Source organism: Nerophis lumbriciformis, linkage group LG04, assembly GCF_033978685.3.
Source record: "Nerophis lumbriciformis linkage group LG04, RoL_Nlum_v2.1, whole genome shotgun sequence".
Taxonomy (NCBI): domain Eukaryota; kingdom Metazoa; phylum Chordata; class Actinopteri; order Syngnathiformes; family Syngnathidae; genus Nerophis; species Nerophis lumbriciformis.
In genome coordinates, this window is record NC_084551.2 from 46,972,501 (window position 1) to 46,987,605 (window position 15,105).

General features: G+C 45.1%; 1 protein-coding gene across 1 annotated transcript in view; it reads left to right on the top strand.

The window, feature by feature from the left end:
* Positions 1 to 15,105, top strand: part of col28a1b (collagen, type XXVIII, alpha 1b) — a 66,970-nt gene that overhangs the window by 2,146 nt on the left and 49,719 nt on the right. The window contains exons 3-5 of the mRNA XM_061956306.2: positions 5,173 to 5,738; positions 14,871 to 14,891; positions 14,974 to 15,033. Coding sequence (XP_061812290.1) covers positions 5,173 to 5,738; positions 14,871 to 14,891; positions 14,974 to 15,033 — 647 coding nt within the window. The remainder of the gene's footprint in view (positions 1 to 5,172; positions 5,739 to 14,870; positions 14,892 to 14,973; positions 15,034 to 15,105) is intronic.

Here is a 15,105-nt window from a genome sequence, read left to right on the forward strand (position 1 = left end):
CTTAACATTGCAACACATGCTAATACGGCCGGGTTAGCTTACTAAAGTGCAATTTTAAATTTCGCGCAAAATATCCTGCTGAATACGTCTCGGTATGATGACGCCTGCGCGTGACGTCACGGATTGTAGAGGACATTTTGGGACAGCATGGTGGCCAGCTATTAAGTCGTCTGTTTTCATCGCAAAATTCTGGACATCTGTGTTGGTGAATCTTTTGCAATTTGTTCAATGAACAATGGAGACAGCAAAGAAGAAAGCTGTAGGTGGGAAGCGGTGTATTGTGCCGGATAACGCACCCCCGCCGTAGAATGCACCCCCTGACTGTTGTGCCGGATAACACAGCCGGTGTTTCATTGTTTACATTCCCGGAAGATGACATTCAAGCTTTACCATTGGCCTGTGGAGAACTGGGACAACAGAGACTCTTACCAGGAGGACTTTGAGTTGGATACGCAGACGCGGTACCGTGAGTACGCATGCAGCTGCGGCTTCCAAACATTTGATCACTTGCCCGTACGTGTGTGCCGCTATGTGCATGTCACGTACGTAACTTTGGGGACTTTGGGGAAATATATGTGCTGTATGAACTTTGGGGAGGTGAACGGTACTTTGGGCTGTGGGATTGAGTGTGTTGTGCAGGTGTTTGAGTTGTATTGGCGGGTTATATGGACGGGAGGGGGGAGGTGTTTGTTATGCGGGATGAATATCAGGTCCCACCCGCCTCTCACAGCATCTTCCCTATCTGAATCGCTCCCACTGCCCTCTAGTCCTTCACTCTCACTTTCCTCATCCACAAATCTTTCATCCTCGCTCAAATTAATGGGGAAATCGTCGCTTTCTCGGTCCGAATTGCTCTCGCTGCTGGTGGCCATGATTGTAAACAATGTGCAGATGTGAGGAGCTCCACAACCTGTGACGTCACGCGCATATCGTCTGCTACTTCCGGTACAGGCAAGGCTTTTTTATCAGCGACCAAAAGTTGAGAACTTTATCGTCGATGTTCTCTACTAAATCCTTTCAGCAAAAATATGGCAATATCGCGAAATGATCAAGTATGACACATAGAATGGACCTGCTATACCCGTTTAAATAAGATAATCGCATTTTAGTAGGCCTTTAATTGGGGTATTTTCAGTGGCGTACAGCTGCACGGTGTCCTACTGAGAGCGGTTCTGAATATTTTAAAACCCTATTTGGCTGTATGGGAGACTTTACATCCTAAGGTCAGCACACTTCTACACCAAAGCAAAAATTAGTTAAACACCAAATGAGTACCTCTCTACCTAGCTTGGATTGAAGTGTATGTGTATAGGCTGCAATGGATGCCAAGTGGGTACATTTATTGAATTATTAGATTTTATTAGGGATGTCCGATAATGGCTTTTTGCCGATATCCGATATTCCGATATTGTCCAACTCTTTAATTACCGATACCGATATCAACCGATATATACAGTCGTGGAATTAACACATCATTATGCCTAATTTGGACAACCAAGTATAGTGAAGATAAGGTACTTTAAAAAAATAAATAAAAAAATAAATAAGATAAATAAATTAAAAACATTTTCTTGAATAAAAAAGAAAGTAAAACAATATAAAAAGAGTTACATAGAAACTAGTAATTAATGAAAATGAGTAAAATTAACTGTTAAAGGTTAGTACTATTAGTGGACCAGCAGCACGCACAATCATGTGTGCTTACGGACTGTATCCCTTACAGACTGTATTGATATATATTGATATATAATGTAGGAACCAGAATATTAATAACAGAAAGAAACAACCCTTTTGTGTGAATGAGTGTAAATGGGGGAGGGAGGTTTTTTGGGTTGGTGCACTAATTGTAAGTGTATCTTGTGTTTTTTATGTTGATTTAATTTTAAAAAACAAACAAACAAACAAAAAAAAACGATACCGATAATAAAAAAACGATACCGATAATTTCCGATATTACATTTTAAAGCATTTATCAGCAGGCCGATATTATCGGACATCTCTAGATTTTATATTGCGCTTTTCTATTTTTGGATACTCAAAGCGCTCACAGAGAAGTGGGAACCCATCATTCATTCACACCTGGTGGTGGTAAGCTACACTTGTAGCCACAGCTGCCCTTGGGTAGACTGAGGAAGTGAGGCTGCGAGTTTGCGCCCATGGCCCGTCCGACCAGCACCTGGTGTGAATGTATCAGTCCATCGTAGATGAGCTCAGGCCCAGCGAAGCCGACGGCGTTTCTGGGTGTTGTTGATAAACGGTTTTCGCCTTGCATAGGAGAGTTCTAACTTGTACTTACAGATGTAGCGACCAGCTGTAGTTACTGACAGTGGGTTTCTGAAGTGTTCCTGAGCCCATGTGGTGATATCCTTTACACACTGATGTCGCTTGTTGATGCAGTACAGCCTGAGGGATAGAAAGTCACAGGCTCAGCTGCTTACGTGCAGTGATTTCTCCAGATTCTCTGAACCCTTTGATGATATTACGGACCGTAGATGGTGAAATCCCTAAATTCCTTGCAATAGCTGGTTGTGAAAGGTTTTTCTTAAACTGTTCAACAATTTGCTCACGCATTTGTTGACAAAGTGGTGACCCTCGCCCCATCTTTGTTTGTGAATGACTGAGCATTTCATGGAATCTATTTTTGTACACAATTATGGCACCCACCTGTTCCCAATTTGCCTGTTCACCTGTGGGATGTTCCAAATAAGTGTTTGATGAGCATTCCTCAACTTTATCAGTATTTATTGCCACCTTTCCCAACTTCTTTGTCACGTGTTGCTGGCATCAAATTCTAAAGTTAATGATTCTTTGCAAAAAAAAAAAAGTTTATCAGTTTGAACATCAAATATGTTGTCTTTGTAGCATATTCAACTGAATATGGGTTGAAAATGATTTGCAAATCATTGTATTCCGTTTATATTTACATCTAACACAATTTCCCAACTTATATGGAAACGGGGTTTGTATATTATTTTTACTTTCAATGCTTAAATCTCTAGATAAACTACAGATATATCCGTCACTTATAAGTTTTATTATTTTTTGAGCAACGCCACTTTTACATAAAAAAAAAAGCTTGCATGACAGCTTTGTGTTCTTAGTTACAGTAATCTTGCACTACATTACATTACACCTTTTTCCTCTTTTATTCCAATTTGTAAATACATATATATATATATATATATATAAAAACATTTTTTATTTAAATGTCTTAAAAATTAGCTTCGGGCCGCAAATGTGCAAACAGTGTTTTATTTTCCTAAATTCAAACCCAGTGTTACTGTTCAAATTGTGCAATGTTACAGTGGCCGAAAATATTCAAAATACTTGTTAAATAAATCCTCTGCCTTGTTTTAAGTTAAGTTAAGTTAAAGAACCAATGATTGTCACACACACACTAGGTGTGGTGAAATTTGTCCTCTGCATTTGACCCATCCCCTTGTGAGGGGAGCAGTGGGCAGCAGCGGTGCCGCGCCCGGGAATCCTTTTGGTGATTTAACCCCCAATTCCAACCCTTGATGCTGAGTGCCAAACAGGGAGGTAATGGGTACCATTTTTATAGTCTTTGGTATGACTTGGCCGGGGTTTGAACTCACGACCTACCGATCACAGGGCGGACACTCTAACCCATGGGTGTCAAAATTTGGCCCGCGGGCCCTTGAGGCGATATCAAATTAACACTAGAGCTGGCCCGCCGATTATATACAGCGGCGGTGCCGCGGTAATACCGCATTCACCGCTAATTCTAATACTTGCCAAACCTCCCGGGAGACTCCCAAATTTCAGTGCCCCTCCCGGAAATCGTCACGTCCGCTTTTCATCCAGTCCAACGAGTGCTGGCCCAGTCACATAATATGTGCGGCTTCCGGGACGCTACAAGATGTGTGTGGGAGGGCAGGGGGTTTGGTGGTAGCGGGGAGTGTATTCTGTAGCGTCCCGGAAGAGTTAGTGCTCCAAGGGGTTCTGGGTATTTGTTCTGTTGTGGCGGATGTTCTCCCGAAATGTGTCTGTCATTCTTGTTTGGTGTGGATTTACAGTGTGGCGTATATTTCTAACAGTGTTAAAGTTGTGTATACGGCCACCCCCAGTGTAACCTGTATCGCTGTTGATCAAGTATGCGTTGCATTCACGCGTGTGTGCGTACAGAAGCCGTACATATCTTGTGACTGGGCCGGCACGTTGTTAGAATGGATGAAAAGCGGACGTCACGACAGCTCATAGAGGACTTTAAAGGCAGTGCCTTTTAAGGCACGCCCCTAAGACTGTGGTCCGGGTGGACTACGAGATATAATGACTGATGAACACCTTCGTTGGATAATGAAGGTTGCCTCAGCTCAAAGCCTGAGCCCCGACATTAATGAACTAGCATCTAAGAAAAGATGCCAGGTATCTGGCTTGGGCACATCAGATTAGAGCCGTGTGTTGCAAACTGAGCAGTTTAAAGTCCTGAATGGTTGGTTTATTCATTGTTATTTTATTTTCAAATTTATTAGCCTGTGGAAAAAGTTAATGTTGATATTTACCTCAGAAGGCTGCAAATAGAAAAGAGGCATTCAATTTTTATTTAAATTGTATTTGATATGACATTGATATTTTTTAATTATTATTATTATTATTATTTGAATCTCGATTTTGCATGTCACTATAAAGTTATATAAGCCTTGCTTGTTCAATATTCAATGCAAAACTTGTTTGGGTCCCTATTAATAGGTTAATTTGTTCAACCTTGGCCCGCGGCTTTGTTCAGTTTTACATTTTGTCCCACTCTGTATTTGAGTTTGACACCCCTGCTCTAACCACTAGGCCACTGAGTAGGTTAATGAATTAATTTAATGAATACTTAGACCTACTGCGCTACTGTATTTGAATGTTTGTCATTATGGTGGTACTTGGAGAGACAAGTTTGTTCTGAGGTGGTACTCGGTGGAAAAAGTTTGAGGACCACTGGTCTCGAAGATTTTTGGCTGTTACAGTCCACTTGCATTCGGATCAACTGGGGTTAGTGACCCTCCAAGTCCATCAGATGGCGCTGTGGTGAAATAAGCAAGCCGTTTGAAACCGCATTACTGCCACCTGCAGGGTGTGATCTGATCGTATGAAAAAGTGTCGAACTTTTTACAGTTCTTGGGTCTGCATGCTTTCCTCAGATTCTCTCCCCTTCCTGTCTGGCAGCTTCCACCTGCTCCCTGGAGGTGGTCTTCATCCTCGACAGCTCGGAGAGTGCCAAGATCTTCCTGTTTGAGAAGCAGAAGGGATTCGTGTTGAGCTTCAGCACTCGCCTGTCCATGCTGCAGGTGGCCGGATGGACGCTGAACGTGCGAATGGCCGCCCTCCAGTACAGCAGCACCGTGTCGGTGGAGCACAGTTTCTCGGCCTGGAAAAACCTGGACTCCTTCCACGGCCCGGTCAGCGTTATGAACTACATCGGACACGGCACCTACACCACCTACGCCATCGCCAACGCCACGCAGCTGCTGGTGCACGAGACGCCGGCCGACAGCGTCAGGGTTGCCGTGCTGATGACCGACGGGGTGGACCACCCGCGGAACCCGGACGTGATTGCGGCCGCAGCAGAGGCCAAGAGTCACGGGATCAAGATCTTCGCCGTGGGTTTGTCAGACATCGCCAAGCAGAATCAGAACGGCGCCAAACTGCGGGCCATCGCCAGCGCGCCCGCTCAGCAGTTTGTTCAGAGTCTTCTGGATCCTCAACTGGAGCAGAAACTGCTCAAAGAGATGGTGAGCACCGCCCTCTAGTGGCCACACATGACACTAACGCGTCATCAATACTCCCACATGGCAAGTTAACGAGCTAGCTGACTCTAATATTCACTTTAGAGCACAGGTGTAAAACTCAAGGGCCACGGTCCAGATCTGGCCCGCCACACCATTTATCGCGGCATACCACGTTATTTAAAGTGGCATAGCACGCCATTTAATGTGGACCACCACACAATTTAACATGGAATACCATTTATTTATTTATTGTGGTCCACGCCATTTAATGTCGCCTCCCAAGCCATTTAATGTGGCGCAACACACCACTTATCCTAGCCCGCCACGCCATTTAACGTGTCATACCACGCCATTTCATATGTCATACCATACCATTTAATGAGGCCCACCACGCCATTTATTGTGGCCCGCCACACAATTTAATACGGCACACCACGCCATTTATTTTGGCCCACCACACCATTTTTGTGGCCCACCACCCAATTTAATGTGGCCCAGCAAGCCATTTATTGTGGCCCGCTAATACAGTTAGTGGCATACTATGCAATTTATTGGCATACCACGCCATTTAAAGTGACCCGCCACGCCATCTAACGTAGACCACCACACCATTTATTGTGGCACACCATGCTATTCAATGTGCACCACTACAACATTTATTGTGGCCCGCCACACCATTCATCTTGGCCAAGCATGCCATTTATTGTGGCTCGCCACGCCATTCATCTTGGCCAAGCATGCCATTTATTGTGGCCCGCCACACCATTAATGTGGCATACCACGCCATTTCATATGGTCCACCACACCATTCATCACAGTCCGCCATGCCATTTAACATGGCATGCTACACAATTTAAAGTGGCACAACATGTCATTTAGTGTGGCCCTCACACCATTTAATGTGGCCCACCACACCATTTATTGTGGCCCGTCGCACAATTTAACACGGCATACCACACCATTTAACGTGGTCCACCATGCCATTTGATATAGCCCGCCAAGCCATTTCAAGTGGCTCACCACACGATTTAACTTGGCCCAGCAAGCCATTAATTGTGGCCCGTCAATACAGTTAGGGGCATACTATGCAATTTATTGGCATACCACGCCATTTAAAGTGACCCGCCACGCCATCTAACAAGCACCACCACACCATTTATTGTGGCACACCACACTATTTAATGTGGACCACGACAAGATTTTTCGTGGCCCGCCACACCATTTAAATTGGCCCAGCACGCCATTTAACATGTCATACCATGCTATTTAGTGTGCACCACTACAACATTTATTGTGGTCCGCCACGCCATTCATCTTGGCCAAGCATGCTATTTATTGTGGCCCGCCACACCATTTAACGTGGCATACCACGCCATTTATTTTGGTCCACGACAATTAATGTGGCCTACCAAGCCATTTAACATAGCACGCCACGTGGCATACCATACTATGCAATTTATTGGCATACCACGCCATTTAAAGTGACCCGCCACACCATTTTCGTGGCCCACTACACAATTAAAAGTGGCCCAGCAAGCCATTTATCGTGGCCCGCCAATACAGTTAGTGGCATACTATGCAATTTATTGGCATACCACGCCATTTAAAATGACCCGCCACGCCATCTAACGTGGACCACCACACCTTTTAATGTGGCACACCACGCTATTTAACGTGGACCACTACAACATTTTTGTGGCCCGCCACACCATTTAACATGTCATACCACGCTATTTAGTGTGCACCACTACAACATTAATTGTGGCCCGCCACACCATTCATTTTGGCCCAGCATGCTATTTAGTGGGGCACGCCACGCAATTTAATGTGGCACAACACATCATTTATTGTGGCCCTCACACCATTTAACGTGGCGTACCATGCTAATTCATGATGCCCACCACGCCATTTCATATGTCATACCATACCATTTAATGTGGCCCGCCACACCATTTAATTTGCCCCACCACACCATTTATCCTAGCCCGACGCGCCATTTATTGTGGCATACCACGCCATTTCATATGGTCCACCACACCATTCATCACGGTCCGCCATGCCATTTAATATGGCATGCCACGCAATTTGAAATGGCACAACACGTCATTTATTGTGGCCCTCACACCATTTATTGTGGCATACCATGCTAATTCATGATGCCACCATGCCATTTCATGTCATACCATACCATTTAACGTGGCCCGCAACACCATTTAATTTGGCCCAACACACCATTTAACGTGGTCCACCACGCCATTTGATATAGCCCGCCAAGCCATTTCATGTGGCACACCACGCCATTTATTTTGGCCCACCACACCATTTTCGTGGCCCACCACACAATTTAACTTGGCCCAGCAAGCCATTTATTGTGGCCCGCCAAAACAGTTAGTGGCATACTATACAATTTATTGGCATACCACGCCATTTAAAGTGACCCGCCACACTATTTTCCTGGCCCACCACACCATTTAATTTGGCCCAGCAAGCCATTTATTGTGGCCCGCCAATACAGTTAGTGGCATACTATGCAATTTATTGGCATACCACGCCATTTAAAGTGACCCGTCACGCCATATAACGTGGACCACCACACCATTTAATGTGGCACACCACACTATTTAACGTGGACCACTACAACATTTTTCGTGGCCCGCCACACCATTTAAATTGGCCCAGCACGCCATTTAACATGTCATACCACGCTATTTAGTGTGCACCACTACAACATTTATCGTGGCCCGCCACGCCATTCATCTTGGCCCAGCATGCTATTTATTGTGGCCCGCCACACCACTTAACGTGGCATACCGCGCCATTTATTGTGGTTCACGACAATAAGGTGGCCTACCAAGCCATTTAACGTGGCGCAACACACCATTTATCATGGCCCGCCGCGCCATTTAATGTGGCATACCACGCCATTTCATATGGTCCACCACACCATTCATCACGGTCCGCCATGCCATTTAACATGGAATGCCACACAATTTAAAGTGGCACAACACGTCATTTATTGTGGCCCTCACGCCATTTAATGTGGCATACCATGCTAATTCATGATGCCCACCACGCCATTTCACATGTCATACCATACCATTTATTGTCGCCCGCCACACCATTTAATTTGGCCCACCACACCATTTATTGTGGCCCGCCACACATTTTAATACGGCATACCACACCATTTAACGTGGTCCACCATGCCATTTGATATAGCCCGCCAAGCCATTTCATGTGGCACACCACGCCATTTATCTTGGCCCACCACACCATTTTCGTGGCCCACCACACAATTTAACTTGGCCCAGCAAGCCATTAATTGTGGCCCGCCAATACAGTTAGTGGCATACTATGCAATTTATTGGCATACCACGCCATTTAAAGTGACCCGCCACGCCATCTAACGTGGACCACCACAACATTTATTGTGGCACACCACCCTATTTAACGTGGACCACTACAACATTTTTCGTGGCCCGCCACACCATTTAATTTCGCCCAGCATGCCATTTAAAGTGACCTAGCACGCCATTTAACAAGTCATACCACGCTATTTAATGTGCATCACTACAACATTTATTGTGGCCCGCCACGCCATTCATCTTGGCCCAGCATGTCATTTATTGTGGCATACCACGCCATTTAACGTGGACCACCACACCATTTAATGTGGCACACCATGATATTTAATGTGGACCACGACAACATTTTTCGTGGCCCGCCACACCATTTAAATATGGCCCAGCATGCCATTTAAAGTGACCCAGCACGCCATTTAACATGTCGTACCACGCTATTTAATCTTTATTGTCATACTACGCTATTTATTGTGGGCCGCCACATCATTTAAGGTGGCCTGCCACACCATTGAAATTGGCCCGCCACATCATTTAAAGTGCCCTTTCACAACATTTGAACTGAAAATAAATACTTAAATAACTGCTTGTCTTCTTGATTTAGGATTTCAAAGTAGGTTATCAGTCAATCTGTAAAACATAATAAAAAAATAGTGGCCATGTGAGACTATTATACACTTTTATACTGTATATATTCACTGTTAGAAGCGGCCCTCTGAGGGCAGCCATAATTCCGATACGGCCCCTACCTTAGAATATAAACCTCCAATTTTTTATTGATAAATAATGACTGGAATATAATAACGGAATAATGTTGTTTTACTCGTAACAAGTAATCTAATTAATTAATTTGACGCCGTTACCGATAGATTTGATGTAACGTGACGCGTTACTTTTGATGTGGTTTCATGTCAACAAGACCGCGTCAGAAGCACAGCAAGTTCAATGCAGGAAGTATCTTTTTACGAATGAAAGCAACAACCAGCGCCACACAAAAATGAAATTGATATTAAACGGAAGGAGGAAACATCACACAGCAAACAACACACACTCCTACACACTACCACTAGTACTTCTACGTGGGAATAACGAACAACAAATCAACAGTTGAAGTGACAAGCTTTTAATTATACAATACCCCGGTTGTGGAAAAGGACACAAGACAGCCGTCAATTCAATTTATTTATTAACCAGAGGTAACACTAGAAAAAAAGAAGTTCAACATAGCTGCCGTCCTGTAAGAGCTAACTAACTACCGCAGCTGAGGTAATGCTACTCTGTCTATCTCTCTCGCTGACGTAGACACGTTACCTCGCAACAGGCACCGCCTTTTAAAAAGCACACGCTCTGCTTTCATGAAACGTCATTTAACTGCATATGCCATACATACATATATATATATATATATATATATATATATACAAACCCGTTTCCATATGAGTTGGGAAATTGTGTTAGATGTAAATATAAACGGAATACAATGATTTGCAAATCATTTTCAACCCATATTCAGTTGAATATGCTACAAAGACAACATATTTGATGTTCAAACTGATAAACATTTTTTTTTTTTTGCAAATAATCATTAACTTTAGAATTTGATGCCAGCAACACGTAACAAAGAAGTTGGGAAAGGTGGCAATAAATCCTGATAAAGTTGAGGAATGCTCATCAAACACTTATTTGGAACATCCCACAGGTGAACAGGCAAATTGGGAACAGGTGGGTCCCATGATTGGGTATAAAAGTAGATTCCATGAAATGCTCAGTCATTCACAAACAAGGATGGGGCGAGGGTCACCACTTTGTCAACAAATGCGTGAGCAAATTGTTGAACAGTTGAAGAAAAAACTTTCTCAAGCAGCTATTGCAAGGAATTCAGGGATTTCACCATCTACGGGCCGTAATATCATCAAAGGGTTCAGAGAATCTGGAGAAATCACTGCACGTAAGCAGCTAAGCCTGTGACCTTCGATCCCTCAGGCTGTACTGCATCAACAAGCGACATCAGTATGTAAAGGATATCACCACATGGGCTCAGAAACACTTCAGAAACCCACTGTCAGTAACTACAGTTGGTCGCTACATCTGTAAGTGCAAGTTAAAACTCTCCTATGCAAGGCGAAAACCGTTTATCAACAACATCCAGAAACGCCGTCGGCTTCGCTGGGCCTGAGCTCATCTAAGATGGACTGATACAAAGTGGAAAAGTGTTCTGTGGTCCACATTTCAAATTGTTTTTGGAAACTGTGGACGTCGTGTCCTCCGGACCAAAGAGGAAAAGAACCATCCGGATTGTTTTAGGCGCAAAGTTGAAAAGCCAGCATCTGTGATGGTATGGGGGTGTATTAGTGCCCAAGACATGGGGAACTTACACATCTGTGAATGCGCCATTAATGCTGAAAGGTACATACAGGTTTTGGAGCAACATATGTTGCCATCCAGGCAACGTTACCATGGACGCCCCTGCTTATTTCAGCAAGACAATGCCAAGCCACGTGTTACACCGACGTGGCTTCATAGTAAAAGAGTGCGGGTATTAGACTGGCCTGCCTGTAGTCCAGACCTGTCTCCCATTGAAATCATGTGGCACATGAAGCCTAAAATACCACAATGGAGACCCCCGGACTGTTGAACAACTTAAGCTGTACATCAAGCAAGAATGGGAAAGAATTCCACCTAAGAAGCTTAAAAAATGTGTCTCCTCAGTTCCCAAACGTTTACTGAGTGTTGTTAAAAGGAAAGGCCATGTAACACAGTGGTGAACATGCCCTTTCCCAACTACTTTGGCACATGTTGCAGCCATGAAATTCTAAGTTAATTATTATTTGCAAAAAAAAAAAAAAAAAGTTTATGAGTTTGAACATCAAATATGTTGTCTTTGTAGTGCATTCAATTGAATATTGTCATGTCTGTGTAATCAAGTTTTGTTTTAAGTCATGTTTTGTTTAGTTTCTGGCTTTTCACTCCCTTGTCTTGTTTGCATGATTACCCATTAGTTTCACCTGTTCCACGTTTGGACTCATTGTGCACTCTTGTTTGTCACCATAGCAACCATTAGTTTTCATCTGTCACGTCACGCACCTGTTTCACGTTTTGAGTCACGCACCTGTTTTCGTTAATCATGTCTGTGTTATTTAAGCTTTTCATTTTCTGTTGTTCGTCCTGGCGACATCCCCGCATTCTTACCCCTGTCACACTCTATATAGAGTGTGACAGGGGTAAGAATGCAGAGGTACATATGTACCTCTGCGCACTTCATGCCATGTCAATTAAGTTTTGTTTCGATTCATGCCACAGTTAGTGTTTTGTTTAATTGTTCATAGTTTTTTGCCCCCGTGCAAGTCTTTTGTTTTCATTAGTCAAGTTTGTACATCCGCCTTGAGCGCGCCTTTTGTTCGTTTGAGTGTTATTATTAAATATGTATTTACCTTCACGCCATGACCAGTCCAATTCACTTGCACCTCGGGAGAACAAACCAAGCCATAGTCCTAGTCCTGACAGATGTCGTCAGCAAAGAAGTTCTCCCACAAGATTGGACGAAGGAACGTGGGAGGTCCTGCGCGCCATGGAAGCTGAGACGCTCCGCTATTCCCCCACGGAGCGCAAGGATCTCATGTGGGGTCCGACCGGCAAACTGGTGCCGATCAGCTCAGTTTGGCCCGGGGACGTTGGCGCGTCATCCCAGCCACGGAAGCGCCGCCAAAGGCGAGTGCCGCCAGTCGCAGCTCCAAGACGCCAAGTGCCGCCAGTCGCAGCTCCACGACGCCAAGTGCCGCCAGTCGCAGCTCCACGACGCCAAGTGCCGCCAGTCGCAGCTCCACGACGCCAAGTGCCGCCAGTCGCAGCTCCACGACGCCAAGTGCCGCCAGTCGCAGCTCCACGACGCCAAGTGCCGCCAGTCGCAGCTCCACGACGCCAAGTGCCGCCAGTCGCAGCTCCAAGACGCCAAGTGCCGCCAGTCGCAGCTCCAAGACGCCAAGTGCCGCCAGTCGCAGCTCCACGACGCCAAGTGCCGCCAGTCGCAGCTCCACGACGCCAAGTGCCGCCAGTCGCAGCTCCACGACGCCAAGTGCCGCCAGTCGCAGCTCCACGACGCCAAGTGCCGCCAGTCGCAGCTCCACGACACCAAGACCCACACCAAGACCAAGACCAAGACCAAGACTCGCCATGCCAAGACCAAGACTCGCCATGCCAAGACCAAGACTCGCCATGCCAAGACCAAGACTCGCCATGCCAAGACCAAGACTCGCCAAGACCAAGACCAAGACCCGCCATGCCAAGACCAAGACCCACACCAAGACCAAGACCAAGACCCACACCAAGACCAAGACCAAGACCCACACCAAGACCAAGACCAAGACCCGCCATGCCTAGACCAAGACCCGCCATGCCAAGACCAAGGCCCGCCATGCCAAGACCAAGACCCACACCAAGACCAAGAACCACGCCGAGCTTCGCCGCTGGACGCGTCACGCCGAGCTTCGCCGCTGGACGCGTCACGCCGAGCTTCGCCGCTGGACGCGTCACGCCGAGCTTCGCCGCTGGATGCGTCACGCCGAGCTGCCACGCCTGCCAAGTTGACGACGCGCCTACCTCCTCGTCGGCTACGGATATGGCCGCTACCTGGTCGCCCGCCACGCTAAGTGCGCCCACCTCCCAGTCGGCCACGAATGTGGCCAATCCCTGGGCGCCCGCCTCGCTTGCTGCAGCAGCGTTCCACTCGCCGCCGCCACTTGACTTTGCCTCGGTGGATTCGGGGCCACTTGGGCTGGCGACCCACCGCCATGTCCCCCTCCCGCCCTACCATGACTTTTGTTAAGTTTTTTCTTGGACATCTGGTATCTGTCCTTAAGGGAGGGGCTCTGTCATGTCTGTGTAATCAAGTTTTGTTTTAAGTCATGTTTTGTTTAGTTTCTGGCTTTTCACTCCCTTGTCTTGTTTGCATGATTACCCATTAGTTTCACCTGTTCCACGTTTGGACTCATTGTGCACTCTTGTTTGTCACCATAGCAACCATTAGTTTTCACCTGTCACGTCACGCACCTGTTTCACCTTTTGAGTCACGCACCTGTTTTCGTTAATCATGTCTGTGTTATTTAAGCTTTTCATTTTCTGTTGTTCGTCCTGACGACATCCCCGCATTCTTACCCCTGTCACACTCTATGTACCTCTGCGCACTTCATGCCATGTCAAGTAAGTTTTGTTTCGATTCATGCCACAGTTAGTGTTTTGTTTAATTGTTCATAGTTTTTTGCCCCCGTGCAAGTCTTTTGTTTTCATTAGTCAAGTTTGTACATCCGCCTTGAGCGCGCCTTTTGTTCGTTTGAGTGTTATTATTAAATATGTATTTACCTTCACGCCATGACCAGTCCAATTCACTTGCACCTCGGGAGAACAAACCAAGCCATAGTCCTAGTCCTGACAAATATGGATTGAAATCAAATCATTGTATTCCGTTTATATTTACATCTAACAATTTCCTAACTCATATGGAAACGGGGTTTGTATATATACATACATATATATACACATACATATATATACATATACATATACATATATATATATATATATATATATATATATATATTTTTTTTTTTTAAATATTTAATTTTTTTTAAGTAACTCAATAATTATATTTATTAAAAAGTAATTGAGCTGAAGTCTCACGAGATCTGCTGACATGATAGAGATGGTTTGACTTTGAGCATTGACAATTTTGGTTGAACTACTGACTTATTTTTTTTTTGCGTTTTTCTTGTTTTGCTTCCAGGGTACAGTTGTTTTAGAAGAGGTACGTGTTTGCAATTTCATTTAGCATTTCAATTCCACGACAGCATGAATGCTGGCCCTGACTCATCTCCTCGACTCCTTAGTGCCCGGAAGCTCAGGTGTGTTTGTGTGAAAGAGGAGAACGAGGCCCCCCAGGAGTTACCGTGAGTTTTTGCTGGCTAAAAATCGAAGTTTATTAATATCAACGTTCAGTAACAATGTTGAAAAATGCCTCA